The sequence below is a fragment of the Sinocyclocheilus rhinocerous genome, unplaced genomic scaffold (assembly GCF_001515625.1).
Source record: "Sinocyclocheilus rhinocerous isolate Xijiao unplaced genomic scaffold, SAMN03320098_v1.1 scaffold469, whole genome shotgun sequence".
NCBI classification, from domain to species: Eukaryota; Metazoa; Chordata; class Actinopteri; order Cypriniformes; family Cyprinidae; genus Sinocyclocheilus; species Sinocyclocheilus rhinocerous.
The window spans coordinates 15,233-38,107 of NW_015636034.1; the positions used below are offsets into that span (position 1 = coordinate 15,233).

The following is a 22,875-nucleotide window of genomic DNA, read 5'->3' on the forward strand; positions in this document are numbered from 1 at the left end:
AATAATCCCAGCTGAGGAAGAAGGGTCTTATCTAGCGAAACGATCGGTTATTTTCTAAACAAATTTACAATTTATATACTTTTTAACCTCAAACGCTCTTCTTGTCTAGCTCTGCGTGAACTCGAACTCCAAAGAACTAGAACTGCGTGTTTTTTCCGGTTCATGACAGTTAGGGGCCGTTCACATGTCGCGCCTAAAAACGAGTGGAAAACGCTAAGCGCACCGCTTTCTGCTCCCCCCCCCCAAAGCGTTCGGGCGCTAGCGCTCCGGAGGCGTCTGCCGTTGCTAAGCAACCATGACCTGCACTCTCCATGAAGATGCGTAAGTTTCAGCAAAGGATAAATGCATTTGCAGCACTAAAAATCGCTTGCACTAGCTCTGCTACTAAATTTATTTAAAAATGGCTATCCCTGTACAGCTATTCCTTTATCTTGGCTGAGCTTTCAATGTTGTTACGGGAAAGGATGAAGCTGATTGGTTGGTTCTTGTCACATGACCAGTGGTGCGCTTGCGGCATTCTGAAAAATTGAAATGCTTTTATCTCGATGCGGCGTGGACGCGCCTGGAAAAAATGAGCGCGTCGCGACCGCGTTGCTTCCATTATGAGCGCGCCTGCCGCGCGTCTACATTTGAAATAACAAACTTGAGCGCGCAAAAGACGCGATATGTGAACGGCCCCTTATACTGTCTTTTTACGCGCTGCGTAACATAATACAAAGAGAATAGTGTTTCCACACCATCTTCAACTTGTAATGTGTAACTTTATGCACTCTAAATGAAATAGATGTACATGTAACAGAGAAAAAGTAAGATTGAGGCCTTGTGTGTGTGTGTTTGTGTGTGTGTGTGTGTGTGTGTGTGTGTGTGTGTCTGTATTAAAAGATTTATCTAAATCTAAGTAAAAAAGGAATGTAAATTTAATACACATTTTAAAAAGCCTTAAAACTGACAAAAATGTATACAAGTTTACTTAATACTTTTCAACACGATTAAAAGCCTATAGTACACACAAGGGAGTGAGCTTTAATTAATTAATTCAATGAAAGTAATGCCGAGTTCACACTGCACGATTTTCAAAGACGTCGCATCACTGGTTTCACACTGAACGACTATCTGGGGTAGCATTCAGTTGTTGCTGTGTTCACACTGCACGATGGAACGACGACAGGAGGTTACACACTGCATGACTATATAATAGGAAGAATTGCCGACAGCTCTGTCTGGTGCAGGGTTGCCAGGTTTTCGCTACAAAACCCGCCCAATTACTACACAAAACTAGCCTGAAAATAGTCCAATCGCGCTCGGGGGGGTAAAATACAAATTTTTTTGGCGGGGTTCTCCTGGTACAATTCACATTCCAGGGCCTAAATATCACGTTATTGGGGTCGCTTCAAACTGCTGACATAAAAAACAACCGGCGGCAATCGCGGATTTGGCAACACTGGTCCGCAAACTACGTTTCATATAACTCCTCCCCGAACGATAATTCACACTGCATGATTGTCACTCGCGTGAACGAGCACCGATTTGCCTCCGATTTTGGGCATTTGTCAGCGATTTCGCAAAACCTGTCGGCGAGTGAAAAATCGGGCTAAAATCGTGCAGTGTGAACTCGGCATTAGGGTATGTCCATGTCGAAAAACTGCCATCTCATTTTCCCCTCCAACTTCAAAATCGTCCTACATCACTGCAGAAGTACCGATCCAGTGTTTACAAAGTGAACATGCAAAGAAGGTCAAACGGCCTTTAAAAAAAACGGTAAAACAGCGATTTTGAAGTTGGAGGAGAAAATGAGATGGGAGTTTTTCAACATACCCTAACTGTCATGCACTGGGAAAAAAAACTGAGTTCACGCAGAGCTAGACAAAAAGAGCGTTTGAGGTTAAAAAGTATATACATTTATTTTTTTAGAAAATAACCGATTGTTTCGCTAGATAAGACCATTCTTCCTCAGCTGAGATCGTTTAGAGCCCTTTGAAGCTTCATTTAAACTGCATTTTGGAAGTTCAAACTCGGGGACACCATAGAAGTCCATTATATGGAAAGAAATCCTGAAATGTTTTGCTCAAAAAACAATTTCTTTACGACTGAAGAAAGAAAGACATGAACATCTTAAATGACAAGGGGGTGAGTACATTATCTGTAAATTTTTGTTCTGGAAATGAACTACTCCTTTAATCACTTACAAGTCCAATGGGAGCACAGAAACACACAGACACACTCACAGAGAAATAGAGGCCTATGGGTAACCTGTTGTTCTCTGTACAAAAAAATAAAAGTGCTTAAAAGTACCACAGTGTTAATATGGTTCTTTGGACATGGTACTATGGAACATGCATCACCGTACAACCATAGTTTCTGCACATGTACAATGGTAATCTTTGAAGTAGCTTGGAGTATCATGTAAATATCATCTGATAAAAGTGGGTGGTGATGTCACTAAATGGAGAAGGCTGAGTATTAATTAGCCCATTCTGATTTGGCAAGAAGATTTTAATACATTACTTTTTTATTAATCAATAATAAATCCAGAGATTGTGTCTGTTAAAAAATTATGAAAACAAAACATATCAACTGAAAACATCAAGTCAAATATCAAGTGAAAACAAAAATATCAACTAGCTTTCCTTGCTTAAACTTAATCTTTGCACTTCCTAGAATATGCAAAATATACGTTAGACTCTTCCTGGCAACACTGCTGCATTTGGAAGGTTTTAGTGTGTTAGTGTTAGGACAAAAATTGTGCAAACTCAATCAAAAATTCAATCAAGACTTTCCCTCATCAAAGTTTAGTGTTACCTTTGAGGCTAGTTAGTTCACAGGCAAGTGAAAAGTCAAAAATTTAATGCATGAGGGGCAAAAGGTGCATAAAACTTGAAAAATGATGGAGGACAAGTCTAATAATCAAGTCTGGAGTGTGAATTTCTAGGGTGTTATTACTTTCTTCATTCACCCCCTCTCCCTTCTAATTCCAGACTAGAAGGGACCTTTGCAACAAAAGAAAAAGTGTTACCTGGCTGCTAAGGTATGTTGGTAATTACTGTGGCATTACACCCCGCACAATATCCCTGCAAAGGCTAGTATTGTAATTTCTTTCCTTCAGGGTTCCCTTTATCACGTCTCTTAGCTCTGATACCGCTCGCCCCACTGCTGACCCTGTAGCCATGATTAAGAACATTTGCTTTTATACTAATGCTTATATTGAGGAGCAAATCCTTTTATAATGCCATCTTGCACATAGCCAGAAAAAGAACATTATGTTTTATAATAATGCTTCACATAATGACTTTAATCTGGGTCAGTCATTTATCATTCAGCACAGAGTCCCGGTCAGTTTTGGGTCACTCAAACGCAGACAATATTTCCTGTAGGTGGCTTTATCATGAAAGCAGTTCTTGGCCTTTTCACCAGTGGCACTGATAGAAGACACTTTCACGGTCTATGATGAGCTTTGTGTTCAAATTGTTCAAAATTAACTTTGTATAAATTGAGAATATTTACCAGTCAAATTGTAGTGTCACATAATGTAACTAAAAATGTATAATACAGCTGAAAAAAAAAAAATACAAATTTTTTTTAAGTGATTGCAAACTATTTATTTTAGCTGCATTTTTAAAAAATAATGTTGAGTTAGTCAACTAAATTTGTTTATTTAAATGTAGAAAAATAAACTGTAAAAAATCTCCAGGAGCAGTAAAAAAAAAAGAAAAAAAAAATTGATTGCAACCACGTACCTTAAAAAAATGTAGTAAATTCAATTAATCATTTTTTTCCAGTGTAGTATAATAATATAGTATAATTGAGATAGGAAAAACTAATCTCAACAGACCTTGTATGAGAATACAATCCTACAGTTTAAACTTTTTTCCAAAAGATGTAACATTTTAATCCAAATTATGAGAATAATGAATGGTACTATGAGATTAAAGTCATAATACTATGAAAATAAAGTCACATAGAAAGTGACAAAGTGAAATGGTGGATAATTATATATTCAATTTGACTGATTTCAATTGTTCACGTTGCTTACAATAATGAGGTAGTTCCTAATAAAGTATTTAGCAAATTGGCGAGAAACTGTTTTATTTATTCACAAAAGACAGTTCTGACTGGCATTTGGTGTTTGGTGAGTGTTAATTTTGGACTCTGCTTGCACACGTTCAACAGGCCGTTCTGCAGTAATGAGGGCTTGAGTCTGGTCAGCAAGCCGTCCTGTAAACAGTCTGAGAGCAGCGTTAATTAACTCTCACCGACACAGGAGAGCAGAACAAGGCAGAGATGGAGAGCCAGACCTCTGACCTCTGCAGGTCTAACCAGGCCTCATTGGACAGCCACAATCTGAGCAATTAGTACACCGGGTCCCCCAATCTACATAATTGCCCAAGCAGGGGGTAGAACAGACGGGCATGTGAGTGGAGACCATTGGACACACACAAACAAACACATGATTCAAATGAAAAGACACACACACACTAATAACACTTATTAAGCTATGAAAAAGTCACCATCACACATGGATTCGTGATAAATGCATGGATTCTGAGGAAACCCAGCTGAGACGGAGCACTGACCGGTTAAGCCTGAATGTGGTGATTTCAGTGGGGATCAGTTCCTCCACCTCATCATGTGACCCCTCTGAAGAATGTTTTAACTCAGGACGCAGGATAAAGACCCTGACTAGACTGGCTGAGAGTATCCTACCAATACCCAATGAGGCTTGCATTTTGAGGTAGTATTTTGTGAAAAATAAGTGTTAAAGGTGCAGTAGGAGATCTTGGAAAATGCAAACTTTAACCTGATAGCACTGAAAGCAAACGTCCCACCCTCCCTGCAATCGCTGTCCAAAGCCACGCCCCCTGAACGCATATACGCTCACAGACCAGAATACCAGAGACAACATTACTACAATAGGCTACATCAGCGGTTCCCAATTCCAGTCCTCGCACTGGATGTGAAGACGTGTGTGTGTGTGTGTGAGTGTGATGTGTGTGAAGACGCTGTGCAGCGCAAATCCGTGAATGAATGTTCTGAAGTGAAGTAAACTTCAACGGATTTCCCCTGCTCAGAGAGTAGGGAGCAATGAACACTGTGGGTGCGCAGAGGTATGCTAATACATATGTTGACAGGCAGGTAGGAAAGCCAATTAAAATGCTCGGACCGAGCGTTTTGATTGGACGAACATTTCTTGGTCCTACGCCTTCCACAGAATATATAAATACAGATAAATACATTTAGACCACTTAACTTAATGATTGCTATCGGGATGTGAAGAGACTTTCAACCAGCATAACAAAAAAAAAATTCTGAAGACAATCACCTATTGCACCTTTAACTAGCTTACCTCACTAATCAACCAGTCGGTTGTTTGATGCTTAGTCAACAATTGCAATCCAACCTTGCAAATGAGTAGGAGTTAAACGGCAAAGTTTTGGCTGGATAATAAAGGCCGCTTTCACATATTTGCCAATTGATTTCTTTTTACAGTAAATGTATCAGCTCAAGTAACAGTGTATATAGTTTTTTGTTGTTACATTCACACATCAGCACCAAAATACCAGTAATTGTTAAAGAAGAGCCACTTTATTTTCACTATCCGTCCAATTTGACAACATTTTTTGACTTCTTTGGTGATGCAGGGGCAAACTGCAAAGCCGAAGCAATAATCAATGATGCCTAGCCATATATAACATTTTCAAAGAAAAACTGTTAAAAAGCACCAGAGTTTACTGTAAACCCTGTGGAGAAATCACAAACTTAAAGACTGTTCCAAAGCAGATTTCTTGCATGCTTATACTGGTAATCTCACGCTTTGTTCACACATGATCTCTAAATAGCAATTTACAAGTAATTTTCTGGAAAATACTTTTTGTGTGAAAGCACCTATTGTCTCATTCGCACCTGCTGGTAGATGCGGTAACTACATCATCTGGCTGCAAAGAGCTCCTCGAAAATCAGTATCACTATTCCAGACCATGTATACTACAACTACACTTCCTCTACAGTTTTTAACCAACTCTGACCCAAGCACATGACAGTGGAAGAGCTGATGTTTGAATCCAAACCAGTGGTCAACAAGCCTCTCTAAAGCTCTTCATGTCCACCCAGCATGTTCAGATAAGACCTTTTGTGTCCCTCTTGATCCCTGCTGGAAACAACAGCACTTAAACCCACAGCACCGTCAACCCTTCCAACCCTGACAAGTTGGATCACCGTAATCCATACATCTGGATAGCTAATTCACATTCAGTGCCTCAGAGGACATAGAGACCTTTTGGCTTGTCAAATCCTCAGACGAGGATTTTAAACTGGGTATGTGGGGTGGGTAATACATGGGGCACCCCCGTTTGCAGACAATGTGCTTGCCCAGCTGAGCTGACAAGGACATAGGGGGAGATGTTGGGGCTTACCAATGCGTAAGATCAATTAAGGGTGGTTGAGAGGAAGGTCTGAAAAGAGAAGTGATGATGACCCTGCCGTAGAGGAGAGCCATGCTGCCCCTTTTCACTAATCCAGTAAAAGAGCCAAATATTTCAAGACATATCAGTCTACAAGCCACTGGAAACCTTCATAGGACCAGTCTCGTTCCTTTACTAAAACAGATCAACTGCATAAAAGTTTCTGAGCCACTGGTTTATCTACCTAAAGCTCCTTTTGTGCTCAACAGAACAATGAAAGTCATACAGGTTTGGAACAACTTGGGTGAATAAATTATAGCAGAATTTACATTTTTGGATGAACTATCCCTTCAATACTGCACTTTAACGGCAAAGCACAGTAATTATAATTGCTAAACTTAAGGAAAATGGCTTCAATTTTTGTTTTGGTTTCATATACGTTTTACTCCTTATTTTCTCTGAATCTGAGCATAGTTGAGCCAAACCAGTCTGTCACAGTATAGATCATGGCCTAAGAGAATGGATTTTCATCATAATTCAGTTTGGTCAAAATAGTAGTTACTGTGTTTTGTCTTTGCAAAATTGTCTTGATAAATTGCTGCTTAATATTCTGCTGTACAGGACCAAAAGACATCTAAAGTTGTATATACTGTATAAAGTGTGGGGTCTGTAAAAGTTTTCGTTTTTTGTTTAAATGTTTACCAAGGATGCATTTATTCAATCAAAAGTACAATAAAAACTGTATTTTGAAAAATCATTCAAATGTTTTCTAATTTAATAAATTGCAAAAAGTAATTTACTTCTGTGATGATAAAGCTAAATTTTTAGTATCCGTTACTCCAGTCTTCAGTGTCACTTGACTTGATCCTTCAGAAATCATTCTAAATATGCTTGTGATTTGGTATTTAATGCATTTTTTTATCATCAATGTTAAAAACAGTGCTGCTTAATATTTTTGTGGAATTTATGATACATTTTATTCTGGATTCTTTGATGAATAGAAAGTTCAAAAGAACAGCATTTGTAACATTAGAAATGTCTTTACTGCCACTTTTTACCTTTCACCATCCTTGCTGAATAATAGTATTATTTTTTTTAAACAAACATCTTACTTACCCCAAACTTTTGAACAATAGTGTATATCATGAAAGAGTATTTAATATAAAGAGATGGCATAAATATATTTACAGTACACAGGAATTACCATTCATGGGAAACAATAAATCAGTTCACTGTATCTGCTACCTGTTGATTCTGCAACTTTGTTCAGTCACCTATATTCACTTATAAAGTATAATTTTGGCCAACTTAAATACTTGCCTTAAATTTCCCTGAAATGTACACTGCATATTTAATTGTTCAGAAGTACAATACTCCTGGCACAGACAGCAGGAGTCAATAAGTTGCTTATAATTAGGTGCTTCTAAAGCTCAAGTGTGCCTGCCTCTGGTGCATGATGGAGCTGCAGCTTGATCTGACCCCCTGCTGCCTGCCATAGCATATGCTCTGTTTAAGATTACAGTGAAATATTGTTCATTCATAATCAGAAAGTAGGCAGACTGCATTAAAAGAACACAATCACCTCTATGTGATCAGTTTCAGAGAAAAAAACTAAACTGTTGTAAGAACACACGGACATGCATAGAAGGGATACTCACAGACATTTCCCGTGTTGTCAAAGCTGCTGAGCACCTCATCCACTCTAATGGGACCAAGATTGTCTCTGAAATGAATTAATTAAATTGATATAGTTATAAATACAATGAGATAATGACTAAACGTTAGTGCTAGCTAAATGAAATATGATTAATGTGTTTAATTATACTGACATAAGCAAAAGACTTAAATAAGCAGTTAAACCAAAAAATGATAATTCTGTCATAGTTTATTCACCCATTCTGCAATAAATAAAAATATGAATTCGCAGAATGTCAAAACTGCTCTTTTTTTCCATTCCATACTGAAAGGGAATGGCTGTGATTATTTTCAGTGAAATATTTCTGTGAAATATTTTCAGAGCATGATTTGCATTTAGACTTGTATGGTTCTATGGTGCTTTTTATTATTATTATTATTCATATTTTTTGGAGTTTGACAACACTTGGTCCCCATTCACTTTCAATTTATGGGAAAAAAGCAGTGTGACACATACTTCAAACCTTTACCTTTTGTGTTTGACAGAAGAAGAAAAAAACAATATATCATATGGGTTTGTAACAACATGATGGTAAAACATACAGAATTTACTTTTGTGAGAATTATGCCTTAAAAATGGAAGTTCTTAACAATCCTGAAGCTAAATTGCATCATCTGCTCTAGTTAATTGAACACTTTCTCCAGCATACCTGAGTAAGGCACTGTACTGAGGAAAGATTGCACTTCTGTACTCCACCCACTGCCCTTCCGATGGCTCATCCGTCTCTGTGGGAGTGACCCTGCTCCTGGAGAACAGGTTAAAGGAGGAGAATCTTCGCACAGACACCTGCTGAACATCTGCACTGTCGAGCTGCTTCTGTTTCAGAACCTGCATTGTGAGAAATGCATAAGATTCTACTACTGAGACACATCCATATGTCTACCGTGAAAAACGCATTATGTAACGCATTACAGTTACGCTTATTTAACCAAACACATGCAATCAGCTGCATATTGAAGGAGATTAACTAAACGCCCCTCACCTGACGCAGAAGAGCCCAGCGTGCACGGGCCACATCGGTTCCACAGTGAGAGTCGTGATTTTGGTGATTGATCGCGTGCATGTCTGTCGCAGCTAACGGGGGATCTTTAAATGTATTCATGACAGAGCAACCTGCTTGATTTGATCCCGTTTCATGCAGAAAATAACTTCTCACAGTATAACGACAACGGAATGCAGAGTCTGGGCGAAGGCTTATTTGACATTTGTTTTCTGAATGTGGTTAAAGTCGATGGTAGAATTTACTACCGTTTTTACCAATTCGCCGGTATGCGCTGGTCTCTGTTGCTTGGTAATAAAATCCCATGCTACTTCCGTACACCGCCTCCTCTTGTTGCAGGACGAAAGGAAATCAAATTCACTACCAGAGTAATCGAACACTCGCCTCTACCGGCTGTCATCTATGATTATTGATTCGACTACTCTTGTCTGGACTAGATGTCATATTTTAGCGCCATTAGTGATAGGGAGTCCGACTCATTTCAGCGAGTCGGTTCTTTTGAACAGTTCGTTTCAAATAATTGATTCAAAAAGCTTTTTCGTGACGTATTAGTTTTGGAAAACAGCCACATTAATGCGCATATTATGTAATAGCGGTGTTCCAGCTGAGTTTGTTGCAGCCATTCAGCTCATAAAAAATAGCAATTAAGAAGAACCTAAATATTAATTGCATTCATATTAAACAACAAAAAATTTACTTTTATCAGCGAATTCAGTTTACTAATCTGCTCTTTGTTCGTTTTCAGTCGAACATGTACAAAAGAGTCGGTTTTCGGTTCAAGTCGTTGATTCTAGAACAGTTTTGACCGATTCAGTCTGTTTGCTAAATGAATCCTTCAGACAGGTTTTGTGAACCGATTCAACCGCTTCGTTTAAAAGATTCGAGTCAACAGAACGGACATCGCTAGTGTAAATGTCAATGCACCACTGCTCTACATAGTAGCACATGAGCAGTAGGAAAGTTTAAGTATTTGGAATGTGATATTTACCCAGAATCATAATGCACTGTATATTTTGACATTTAAGGTAGCAGTAATACGTCGCTCATTCATAATCAGAAACTAATTAGACAGTTACATCCTGCTGCATTAAATGAATCTGATCACCTCCTCATGTCTGCTGCTTCTGCGATCAGTTTCACGCAATATACATCGGAGGAATTTACATCCACTTATCTCGCGTCTTTACACTGAGGTAGGATCGACTTCATACTCACTCTACACTCTAATGTTCCATGTTGTTCAATGTATTTTTAAATAAACTGCAATGAAAGATATGTTACTTACAATAGTGCAAATACAGAAATGGAAAAGACAAAACTAGCAGCAGACTCTGAACCTGAATGTAAATTGGAAATAGATCATATCTGCATCATTATACAGTGTCAGATGACGTTACAGATGTTAAAGCATGTATTCGAAGATTTAAAAAAATTAATCAACATTAATCAATATCAAGAAATTAAAGTTAGAAATATATATATGAAATATGTATATGACTCTATACAAGGGATTTAATTACATAATATGTAATTAATACTATATATATATATATATATATATATATATGTGTGTGTGTGTGTGTGTATATATATGGAACTCACTGATTTAGGGATCCTCTCAGACCACAGCAGAGCTGTTTAAAGTCCAACTACAGAAACTTCGAGATCAAGAGCAGCGTTTCAAAAGAAGATTGCGTTCGGTTCATAGGAAGTTTGCAGATGTACCAGAAAATTCTGAGGTAAGCAACTGTGGTGGTGCAAAGTGTGTGTAATACATAATTGATAGAAATTATAAATCAATCTTCATTCCCTCAACATCTTCTCAAGTTCCAGGGACAGCATCATGTATACTTTGAAGATGGCAAAGGGATTTACAGATCGACCCTGGGACACGGTAACAGATATTAAAAAGAAACCATTTCAGTAAACACATTTTATTTAGTCACAACTAGAAACAAAGCAATGTTTGCATACAGATGAGCAGGAGATGTTGGAGGTGTTCAATGCAGATTGGGGAGGAGGTGGATATGGAACCATCCAGAGGGTCAGACTCTCTCCCTCAGAGACCATGCTGGCCGTCACTGTAAAGAAAGACCACCACGAGGAGACCAGATGTGTGTTGGTTCATTTAGGTGGTCTCGTCCTTCGTCAAAAGGCCCTGCTGGTTTTAGACAATGTGCTCAGCTTTGGTAAGATCTACTATAATTGAAACTTTCTTGACAAAAAAACTTTCTTTTCCTCCTTAAATGTTCTCTCTGTGCAGAATGGGCCACAGATGACATCCTCTTCTACAGCACACAGGAGACTCTTCGGTGCCTACACGTTTTCCGTCTTCATCGCAGTGATTCTGGTGTCCAAACCACCCTTGTCTATGAAGAAAAGGATCCAGAGTAAGTGTCTAATTGTTGGTGAAGAGTGCTTTTGGCCCGCATTGATGTGTTCTTCTGCCCGTTCTTCAGGTTCTTTGTGGAGGTCAGTCGTTCCAGAGACCAGAGGCTGGTGACCATTAACTGCAGCAGTAAGATCAGCTCTGAGGTGTGGTTTGTTGACAGCAAGACTCCGCTCTCATTCCCCACCCTCATCCAGTCCCGTCAGCCTGGACTGCTTTACCACGTGGAGCACTCAGACAACTGCCTGTTCATTCTGGCTAACACTGGAGCAAACCAGGAGTATCAGGTAAGAGTATCAGTATCAGACTTGAGTAGTATTGTTCAGAACTAAATTATAACCGTGTGTAATTTTTTTCTTTCTCTAATCTCCAGCTGCTTAGGGCACCTTTAGCCTCTCCATCCAAGCCACACTGGGTGCCATTGTTCAGTGCTGTTCCAGGAACAGTCATTAAAGATATGGAGCTGCTTCAGGATCACTGTGTGTTCACAGTGAAAGATTCACAGTGTCGACTTCAGATCCAGACTCTTTCCACACAAGAGCCCTATCAGTTAAACACTCACAAGGTGTGAACAAGAATCACAAATTCACATACACAACAGCCTAGAGTGTGTGTTTATGCTGAGTTAAAGAGACATGTTTTATTTAGATTGTAGGTGTGTTTTACTGGATATATGACATTTTAATTGATACATTTGTTCTTATGGCAATGATGTATACTGTATTTACACTACACTACCATTCAAAATTTTGGGTTATTAAATTGATTGAATGTGAATGTAAAGACAGTAATAATGTTACAAAAGATTTCTGTTTTAAATAAATTTCTATTTATCAAAGAATTTGAAAAATATTAAGCAGCACAACTGTTTTCAACATTGATAATGATAAGAAATGTTTCTTGAGCACCAAATCAGTATATTAGAATGATTTCTGAAAGATTATGTGACATTGAAGATTGGATGCTTAATAAAGCTGAAAATTGAGCTTTGCCAATAGCAGGAATTATATTTTATATTATATGAAAATAGACAACTTATTATACTTTATAATATTTCACAGTATTATTTTTACTGTATTTTTATCAGCTAAATGCAGCCTTGGTGAGCACAAGAAACTTCTTTCAAAAAACATTTTTAAAAATCTTACCAATCCTGTATTTTTGAATGGTAGTGTATAATAATATTTATTTTGAAATTAACCCCTTATTAAGTTGACATACAGCATATAATTTGAAAGACCTAGAATATCTTTGAACCTTGATACCTATACTATAAAGTGTAAATGTGGGTCAAAGACGAAAAAGGGTTTAAGCATAAAAACGTGTAATACTGCTTTAAATTGTTGTTTTTCCCCAAAAAATTTAAAAAGTTTTCTGTTTAATTTAATTGCAATTTTGTTTTTGTTTTTCCGAGCAAAACATGACAATGTAACATTATTTCAACCAAATTTTAACATTTTATTCTCCAAAAATGTATTTGAAACCTTAAAAGTAGACACTTTGCTTACATTTAATGTGCTTTCTATGGACAATCACTTTTGTAAATTTCTTTTAATGCGGACATCTTAACGTCTTTCACCCATGTACTTTTAGTTAGTTATCTGATATAATTTATTTTTCTTAGAGGCCATTTTATATGTTATCAAGTTTAAATGTTGCTTATAATAATTTCTCACAATGAAAGTGCCATGAAGTATTAACCTTAAACTTGTATGTCCAATCTCTCTGATGCATTAAAAGGACCTTGGGCTGTCTCAGACTCTACTAACCAGGTCTATGACCATGGTCCAAAGATGGGATCCAAAATAACACGCAGTTTCAGCAATGTTTCTGTTTTGTTCTTAGCTTCCTCACTGGGCCTGTGATTTATCACCGCAGCGTGTTGGAACTGTGGACAGAGGGTCATTTGGTTTCCTCCTGTCCTCCCCAGTGCACCCACCTGTACACTACCTCTATTCCTCCAGAGAACAGAAGCTCTCCGTAACAGAGGACAACACCAAGTACATGTCCCTCACTGAGTTTAACACAACACGCCTGCAGGCAGCCAGTCAGGTATGAGTCATTTATATGTGAGAAGTCTTAAATGTACACTGGTACAAAAAGCAGCCCATGTGCTTTTAAAAAGCCATAACATCCCAATGGCTGTGTTTTTAGGATGGTACAATGGTGCCTTTGACTCTCCTCCACATACCAGCATTATCTGAGCTGCATAAGGCTCCACTGCTCCTGCATGTATATGGAGTTTATGGTGTTGATCTCAATATGGCCTTCAGTCCTGAGAAGAGACTACTGCTGGAGGACGGCTGGGCTCTGGCCTACTGCCATGTCAGGTACTGGACTACAACTCTAATCATGTTTTTTCATAGGTACATTAATGTTCAAAAAGTTGGGGTCAGTAAGACTTGTTTTAATAGTTGAAATGAATCTCTTATGCTCACCAAGACTGCATTTATTTGATCAAAAATACAGTAAAAACACAAGTATTGTGCAATATTATTACAATTTAGAAGAACTGCTATTTTATTCTACTAAGAACTGTCTATTTTTATATAATTTAAAATGTAATTATTTATGTGATTGCAAAGCTTAATTTTCAGCATCATTACTCCAGTCTTCAGTGTCACATGATCCTTCAGAAATCATTCTAATATGCTAATTTGGTGCTTATTTCTTATTATTATTATTATTAATATGCTGCTTAATATTTTTGTGGAAGCGTGATACATTTTGTCAGGATTATTTGATGAATAGAAAGTTCAGAAGAAAAGCATTTATTTTTTGTAACATTATAGATGTCTTTTCTGTTACCTTTGATCAATCTAATGCATCTTTGCTGAATAAAAGTATTCATGTATTTGAAAAAAATCTTGCTGACCCAAAATTGTGAACAGTAGTGAATGCTGAAATACTTGGGATTTGTAGTCCTTGAGTATTAATACATGCATCTTTATTGTGTGTTTGTGTTGTTTGTAACGGGGCAGGGGTGGTGGTGAGCGTGGTCTAGCGTGGCATCGAGCGGGTTCTGTGCTACAGAAGCGGAGGGGAGTGGAAGATCTTGCTGCTTGCATTCAGACTCTTCATCACTTGGGAGTGTCTCATCCTGCTCTTACTGCCCTCACTGCTCGCAGTGCTGGAGCGGTCCTAGCGGGGGCGCTGTGCAACCATAACCCACAGCTTCTTAAAGCTGTAATTCTACAGGTGGATTATTAGTACATCGAGTACACATTCCCTGAGCCTTATTGTCTTAGTTATATGAAGTTATAATTCTCTGCAGGCACCTTTTCTGGATGTTCTTGGCACAATGCAAGACCCTTCCCTGCCGCTTACTGTAGAGGAGGGAGGAGAGTGGGGAGACCCCCGTATAAGAGAACACATGGACAACATTGCCTCTTACTGTCCCTGTCACAACATTATACCTCAGGTAAATCACTCAGATGCGCACTACCATTCAAAAGTCTGGGCTCAGTATGATTTTTTTTTTAATGTATTAATACGTTTATTCTACAACGATGCATTAAATTAATCAGAAGTGACAGTAAAGGCATTAACAATGTTAAAAAAGATTTCTGTTTCAAGTAAATGCAGTTAATTTTAACTTTCTATTCAACATTCTGAAAACAAAAATGCATCATGGTTTCAATATTTAGCAGCACAACTGTTTTCAACATTGATAATAATAAGAAATGTTTCTTGAGCGCCAAATCAGCATATTAGAATTATTTCTGAAGGATCATGTGACACTGAAGACTGGAGTAATGATACTGAAAATTCAGCTTTGCCATCACAGGAATATAATACATTTTAAAATATATTCAAATAGAAAACAGCAATTTTAAGTTGTAATAATATTTCACAAATTTTTGATCAAATAAATGCAGTCTTGGTGAACGTAAGAGACTTTTCAAAACTATTAAAAAACCTTACCTACCCAAACTTTAGATTAGTAGTGTGCAGTGTGTGTCTCATCATTCAGGAGTCATTTAATAACTGTTTCTTCTTTCTTTTTTATAGCTTTACCCATCCATGCTGATCACTGCATACTCAGAGGACCGTAGAGTTCCTTTATCTGGGGTCATGAAGTATGTGGAAAGACTAAAGAAGGCCATCCAAATGTATATCACTCGGGTTGGTGTTAACGGTGAGTGTATATATGCTCTAGTCGGCCTTTTTAAACATCTTTGCACTTCTCATATTCTCCTAGCACATAAAATAAAGCCATTTTAGCACGGAGGTGTTATTGGGCACAAAGTAGACCATTACAAATCACTGTAAATCACAGCCTTGAGTGGTGCATCACTACAGCGATATGATAAAAGCCAATAATGTTCAATAAGTAAATGTATTTGTGACCCTGGACCACAAAACAAATCATAAGTAGCACGAGTATATTTGTAGCAATAGCCAACAACAATACATTGTATGGGTCAAAATGATCGATTTTTCTTTTATGCCAAAAATCATAAGGATATCAAGTAAGATCACTTTCCATGAAGATATTTTGTAAATTTCCTACTGTAAATATATCAAAACTTAATTTTCGGTTAGTAATATGCATTGCTGAGAACTTTATTTGGACAAATGTAAAGGCGATTTACTCACATTTTTTTTTTTGCACCCTCAGATTCCAGATTTTCAAATAGTTGTATCTCAGCCAAATATTGTCCAATCCTAACAAACCATACATTAATGGAAACGCTTATTTATTCCACTTTCAGATTATGTATAAATCTCAATTTCAAAAAATTGACCCTTATGACTGGTTTTGTGGTCCAGGGTCACATTTATGATAATAATGTGTATTCATATAATAATAGATATTATTTAATATATTTATTTAACATTGGTGTATTTGGTCATGTATCTATAATCTCATTAGCCCACAAAGTGAATGATATTATCAAAACATTACAGCTGCAGTATTAAAAACTACTTCTAAACCAAGTGAAGTATAACGGAAATGAACTTGGAGGTCACTGGCTGTAATCCCAGCTCTCAAATAAACCCCTGGGTTTAAGAGAAGCACTTACACTCTCTCCTCAGGAGAGAAGAGCACTGATCTGGAAACAGGTGATGTGGAGCGATTCCTCTCCATGTCACCTTGTGTGCAAGCTGCTCCGTGCGAGACGCTGTCAGCACATCTTAGTCCGGACCCCCTCCGTCAGAATTCCTCTCTATTTGTGTGCCATTAATTATCTTTATTACACATATACACAAAGCACAAAACCAAAGTTCCTCTAATCTCTCCCATTCCTCTCCGGGAGATAAAACACTGATCACACACGCTGCCAGCTCAGACGATTAACATGTTTATGAGATAGTCTATCAGGCAAGGAGATAAGGAACAATACACTGGGCTGTGCCAAGGTCAGGAGAAGGCTTGTGAAACATGCGGCCCAGAGAAGGAGCGGGATGGAGAGAGACACCGGCGGCCGCACTGCAGATAAGAGGCAGATGACAGAGTTTTAAGGATTAGGCATATGATTTTTACACTCAGCTTCACTTCAGAGAGATCCCATCACTGTGGGGAAATAAGGCAGCCAGGCAAAGGAGTGGGCCAAGTCCACCTACATGGCAGCCTCTCATCATCCACTCTGTTTCAAGAGCGTTGACTTTAAAGTGCTGGATGTGATGCCCAGGTGTTGTGGTGGAGAGCCAGTGTGCCGGATTACGCTTGGATATTGTCAGTCTAGTCTTACATATTCCGTGCCTTTAGCCTCATGACAAACATGAACTAGTGTACTTCAATTTCTTTATTTATCTACCATATTCATGGTTCCCCAAGAACCATTTTTGGCTTCTTACATTTATTTAAAGGTGCTTTAGTAACTTTTTTCCTTATTAAAAACACCAGTGTTGTTATTGTTAACTAAAACTATTACAAATAATTTTTGTTAACTGAAATAATATATTAGATAAAATATTTAAACGAAAATTTGTAATGTTGCCTGGGGAACTAACTGAAATTAGTACTAGAATTACTAAAATTGAAATAAAAATAAACTGAAGGTAAATAGAAACAAGTTAAAAAAAAAAAGTGAAAATGACAAGATCACAAAATTACTAAAGCTAAAAAGCTAATTTAAAATAATAAATACTATAATAGTATATCAATAATACTAAAATAATACTGTTTTACACACAAGGAAATTAATACTTAAAAAATTTTTTTTAAATCACATACACTTAAAGACTCCAGTCATATCAAATTTCTTAATCCAGATATTAGTAAACAATAATAATTACATGTAAAACATTGTTATGGATAGTTCACCTAGAAATTACATTTCTTTCATAATTTACTCACCCTCATTTCATTCCAAAAAAAGATATTTTGAAAAATGTTGGTAACATTACTTCCATAGCATTTTTCCCCCCATACTGTAGAAGTCATTGGCTACCCACAACTGTTTTGTTACCAGTATTCTTCAAAATATCATCTTTTGTGTTCAACAAGACGAAAATTTGCTTGCTGAATAAATGCATTGTGGCTGATTGCATTTCTACAAAGGCATCGGGAACTGATGTAACTATGTTCAGTTTAAAAATACAGTACATGTTCACCTGTGCCTCTTTAACTGACATGTTCAACCAGCAGCACGTGTCCCAGCTGTCATTCTGGACCTGCAGCCAGGAGGGGATCACTTTGGCCCTGAGGATTTTCATCTGTCCTTAAATGAGGTACAGTAAATAAACACTCATATCAGACTGAATTGTTAAATTACCTGCTGCCTACGTTAACACATTAAAGCATAATACTTCAGCATGCTGGCTGTTAGAAAGCTTTGGATTAATCATTAAAGTTGTTATTATATAAACTTTATGATCATGTAAAAGTGCATTTTAGCATTATAGAGATACTTTTTTTCCTGTAACAATCTCCTTCTCTCACAGTTTGATGTCACACATTAACTTATACTGTACTGTTGTTAGAATGCTGTTAGTGAGACTAACAGCTTATGTTTACAGCTTTATGTCATGGGTGATTTTTTTTTCTCTCACAGAGTGCCCGACAGTTAGCCTTTCTTTACGCAGAACTTGGACTAGACCACCCACAAACTCGACGGAGACAAAAAGAAAAGTCAAATAATCTGACTGGCAAGTCTCATAAACCATGAAACTATATTGTATGTGTGGATGTATGAGTGAAAAACAACCAGACAAAAAGTTTTTCTGATTTTTCTTAATAAACCAAACGTTTATTTTGTTACACAGATGCTAGTTCCTTTTGAATAAAAGTTAATCTGACAAAAACGCCGGGCAACTTGCCGGTTCACACTGAACACAAAAGATACACACTATCACAATAATATGGAGTGAGATTTTGGACCAATGAGATTTCAAAGTGGGCGGGACTAGCCAGCATGACATCACCGAAATAAAACAAGGAATAGATAGCCTTTATCGTTTGTCACTGTGTCGCTCAAGACACGTCTTCTAGAAAGTATCTTCAACACTTGTACAAAATATCTAGTGCAGGCAAGTAGCAGGCTTTCTCAGAAATATAGCACTCAGATGCATGGTTGGGGTGGAAGCGCTGATTGGTGGAATATTCCAGGAGCAGTCCTTGCCCTTGAGATGTTGGAATTCTGGATTTACAGAAAGTCTTTTGACTTATTGGCACTGTGCTTAAATGCACAGTAAGAATATCTGGCAACTCAGTAACTGAAGACAAGTCTGTTGTAGTATCCTTGCCGAAATTTAGAACCACCAGGAAGGCTTTGTTGAGCCCATCCAGCTCACGCAAATAAGCAAATACGTTGACATCGCTCCAGACGAAGCAGAACCAGCCTCGGGACAGTGACAACTCAGCCCCTCTGAGCAAACTCAGAGCACGATACTGTGAAATGGTGGAGTGCGTATCAGCCTGCTGAAGCTGGAGAGAAAAATATGAGCTGGGATTAGAGGTTTCTCTGCTTTAACACACGCTTTCTGAATCAACGTACCTCCACATTGACAGTGCTGTAGTCTGGAGCGATGTCTAGCCATGTGCCATTTTCACTGTCACTAAAACCAGCATTGAGCTTATCATCCCACTGCATTGGTGTTCGCTGCGGGTCCCGACTGTTGCTCTACATTTGAAAATAAAACATAAATATTTTATTTTTAAAAACAATGCATTAAGTTGATCAAAACTGATAGGAAATCTATTTAGAATGTTACAAAAGACTTCTATTTTAAATAAATGCTTTAATTGTAAACTTTCTATTCATCAATAAATCCTGAAAAATGAAAAAAAAAAAAAAAAAAAAAGTTTTCAACATTGATAAAAATTCATTTTCAAATTTAAATATCATTTCTGAATGCTCAAAAATTCAGCTTTCAGCCATGACAGGAATAAATTAAATTTTTCTAAATAAAATAAAAATAATATTGTTTAATTGTCATAATATTTCACAATGTAAATGATCACCATGGCTACATTTATTTGTTATAGGAAATTATGATCCGCACTCACGAGAACAATCTTCTTTTTTCTTTTATTTTACATTCATTTCTGATGGGAAAAGACACAAACGTTCGGCTCAAAGCCTTCCTCAGTGTGTAAAGCAATTCAATCCCTCCACCCACTTTTCAAATCACTAATTATATTGACGTCATCATTCATTAGCCAATGTTCAATTACCACAATCATTAAATAATTTCCACTTAAACCCTGGACAATTTACATATATATATATCCAACACAACACGTCACATCCACTAGTACACCTCACAATATACCCGTGACTAAAACAATAGTTATGTTGGTGTTCTATCTTTCACTTGGAAGTTGCACTGAGTAAATACAGCTGGATAAAACAAAAACTGTCCATCTTCATTTCAGGCTGCAAAGAAACAAAATGTGATTATTTTAAAAGGGTGTGATACTTTTCTATACCCACTGTATATGACCACCATGGCTACATTTAATTGTTCAAATAATTTTATTTATCAAATAAATGTAGCCTTGGTGATCATAAGTGACGTCTTTCAAAAACCTTTAAAAATCTTACCAACCAAAGTTTTATTATTAAATATATATTTTAAAATATAGTATATTTATTTTATACATCAAACATAGTATAACTGTATAAAAGTTCTACATTTTAATGTGTTTAATGTAACTATTACTTAAAAAAAAAAAAAAAAAGTATTTTTCACTTACTGGATCATGCTGTCCAAAAGGATCCTGAATTACAGATACATTTACGTTCACCATGCCAATCTCTTCTCCATAGTATGTTGTGGGAGTTCCAGGCAGTGTTAACAACAGCATGTCAATAGCACGTGTATATTCTGTACCAGCACTTGAGCCTATATGTGGCTTGTCATGGTTTCCCACCTATAGACGTACACAAACATATTTTGTGCATGTGACAAACTCAACAAACTCTATGCCATTTTAAAATCAAAAAAATTTTTTGTCCATTTAGCAAAGCTAGTGTTTCAGCTTTAAATATTTGAAGCGATCTGATTCTTCATGAACGGACAGATTATCTGGTCACTCACCACCCAGTTTGGCCATTTTCCCTTTGGCATGTTTGACATCCATAAATTAACCAAGCGTTTGGCTTGATTTGCTGACAGATCATCAGGAAGGTACAGGAGATAGAAGTTAAAGGGGAAGTCGCTTTCAGTGACATAGCTTGTGCCATAGTACCTCATGGTTTTATCTATTTCTTCATAATCATAACACTCTATCACCATGAACCTGATTGGTAAGAGAGAAAAAAAGCCATTTACAAGAGAGAAACAAAACGTATATTGATGAAGAAGAGAAAGAAGTGAGGATACCTGTAGCGGCCAGGCTCTCTGCTGTAGTCGTCCAGCTCTATCCTCCAGTTTGTCAGGATCTCATGTAAGCCCTGTTGTGTGTAGGTGTAGTCATGGTACAGCTCAAACTCTGTGTCCACAGTCGACTGAAGGACACCAAAGAGGAAATCAAGAGAAGAATACTGCGGTTAGTCACACTGCACACGTCAAAATGGGTAGCGCTAATGCGAGCAACAAGTTAATCTTACTAAGATTATTACTAAATATGGTATGTCTGTGCTGAATAAAAAAAAGAAAAGAAATAAAGGAAAAATTCAAACAGGTATTATGCTGGTAAAGCATTACATGACTTCCATCTACCTAGTCCAGCAGCCACTTAAAGGGGTCATAGGATGCCCATTTTCCACAAGTTGATATGATTCTTTAGGGTCTTAATGAAAACTCTGTAACATAGTTCACCAAAAGGACAACTTACACTGCTCAAAAACCAGATATTTGTGTATGAAATATTTAATGATTTTACAGAAATACAAGAAACACATTTCTGCTTTTAAACCTGAAATGTCTTGCCCCAGAGACTTCCATTTAAACACAATTTTAACGTGTTCTCACCAAACGAGGGATTAATGAAAATGATTTCCTATGGTAATCAAAATGTCACAGATGATCAATTTTAACTTGTTTTGAAGCCGGAACATTCCTCTAAGTTAATTCTAACAAGTTCATGAGGAGAGGGCCAGGACCATCGAGTCATTCAGCGGCCTTCCCCAGACCTTCAATGGCTTTGAAATCGTCTGGAATTAGGATAATGGGAATGACTTGCCAGTAAATCCAGAGAAATATGCACTAGTAATCCTTAAATGACATTGTGAGAACAAAGAACAGTAATACGACTCCTTCTGAATGAATTGGAAGAACATGTTTGACTCTAGCAGATGAAGGGCTTTAATAAATAAGTGTGTAAACTGAATGTGTGCAGTTTCATATGGTTATACAGAATAGGTCATTGTTGGGCTTACTGGATCTTGGTCAGGGTCGACCTGGGGTTCATTTCTCAAATGTGTGGCCTCAAGCATGTGTTTCACAGCGTCCATGCGGAACCCATCCACCCCCTTCTTCAGCCAGAAATGGATTATGTCCTATTAGACAGAAGTGGAACACAGATCAAAGAGGGTCCAGGTTTGTAGTGAAACATGATATGGTATGGTGGATCTGCATAAAGAGCCTTTTTGTTAAAGACCTTGAAGGCTAACTAATATTCCTCCTCCACATTATTGAAAAATGTGAGGTCCTGACATAATGCTGAACACGATTCACTTTTTCTCAAATGTATATATTACTCTTCCTGTGTAAATGAAATACAAAACAGTCTGTTTCTTTCTGTAAACGCATAACTTACTAGTTTCAAAGAGGTTACTCTATTACTAGCGGCAGAATAAGACACTTTGTTCATAGCTCTTTGTAGTGTTTAAATAGGTGGTAACTCCATGCTTAGGTGGTCTAAAGCCCCCTTACATAAAGAATTCATTCAGGCATAGTCACCCGTTTTCTTAATACTCTTTCATTCTCACATTCCCAAAGCAACATTCAAACATCCGTTCCAAAAATCACATTCATTATATATCCACCCAAAAAAAAAGTA

At 37.3% G+C, this 22,875-nt stretch overlaps 3 protein-coding genes across 6 annotated transcripts in view; 1 reads left to right on the forward strand and 2 right to left on the reverse strand.

Moving 5' to 3' along the window:
• Positions 1 to 8,032: 8,032 nt before the first annotated feature.
• On the reverse strand, positions 8,033 to 9,534 carry LOC107747583 (calmodulin-lysine N-methyltransferase-like; the record flags this gene model as incomplete). Its single annotated transcript, XM_016562180.1, has 4 exons — positions 9,185 to 9,534; positions 9,074 to 9,154; positions 8,741 to 8,919; positions 8,033 to 8,118 (listed from the first exon to the last, which is right to left on the reverse strand). Coding segments are annotated over exons 1-4 (355 nt in total), but the record flags the coding sequence as incomplete, so codon positions are not given.
• Positions 9,535 to 9,974: 440 nt separating this feature from the next.
• On the forward strand, positions 9,975 to 18,692 carry prepl (prolyl endopeptidase like). Of its 4 annotated transcripts, none has more exons than XM_016562079.1 (14): positions 9,975 to 10,284; positions 10,702 to 10,830; positions 10,919 to 10,985; positions 11,068 to 11,280; positions 11,355 to 11,481; positions 11,551 to 11,767; positions 11,854 to 12,045; positions 13,326 to 13,532; positions 13,635 to 13,810; positions 14,462 to 14,678; positions 14,755 to 14,901; positions 15,492 to 15,618; positions 18,073 to 18,158; positions 18,482 to 18,692. In XM_016562079.1, exons 1-14 carry the CDS (start codon positions 10,183 to 10,185, stop codon positions 18,593 to 18,595), a joined length of 2,121 nt encoding a protein of 706 aa, XP_016417565.1. In that variant the 5' UTR covers positions 9,975 to 10,182; the 3' UTR covers positions 18,596 to 18,692. The 4 variants fall into 4 exon arrangements, with proteins under 4 accessions (XP_016417565.1, XP_016417567.1, XP_016417566.1 ...); XM_016562081.1 differs by having other exon boundaries at positions 10,714 to 10,830; XM_016562080.1 differs by having other exon boundaries at positions 9,976 to 10,284; positions 18,076 to 18,158; positions 18,482 to 18,687.
• Positions 18,693 to 18,826: 134 nt separating this feature from the next.
• Positions 18,827 to 22,875, reverse strand: part of LOC107747531 (neutral and basic amino acid transport protein rBAT-like) — an 8,567-nt gene continuing 4,518 nt past the window's right edge. The window contains exons 6-11 of the mRNA XM_016562083.1: positions 22,253 to 22,372; positions 21,255 to 21,379; positions 20,970 to 21,171; positions 20,626 to 20,802; positions 19,424 to 19,549; positions 18,827 to 19,353 (exon numbers count right to left, since the gene is read on the reverse strand). Coding sequence (XP_016417569.1) covers positions 18,928 to 19,353; positions 19,424 to 19,549; positions 20,626 to 20,802; positions 20,970 to 21,171; positions 21,255 to 21,379; positions 22,253 to 22,372 — 1,176 coding nt within the window. The 3' untranslated portion in view covers positions 18,827 to 18,927. The remainder of the gene's footprint in view (positions 19,354 to 19,423; positions 19,550 to 20,625; positions 20,803 to 20,969; positions 21,172 to 21,254; positions 21,380 to 22,252; positions 22,373 to 22,875) is intronic.

What these genes read in the sequence shown, in the direction of transcription:
- prepl (XM_016562079.1), top strand. Translation starts at nt 10,183, where the DNA reads ATGAATCTGATCACCTCCTCATGTCTGCTGCTTCTGCGATCAGTTTCA. An exon ending in ATCAGTTAAACACTCACAAG is followed by an intron (nt 12,046 to 13,325) that starts GTGTGAACAAGA and finishes TTTTGTTCTTAG; the next exon opens with CTTCCTCACTGGGCCTGTGA. An exon ending in TTAAAGCTGTAATTCTACAG is followed by an intron (nt 14,679 to 14,754) that starts GTGGATTATTAG and finishes AATTCTCTGCAG; the next exon opens with GCACCTTTTCTGGATGTTCT.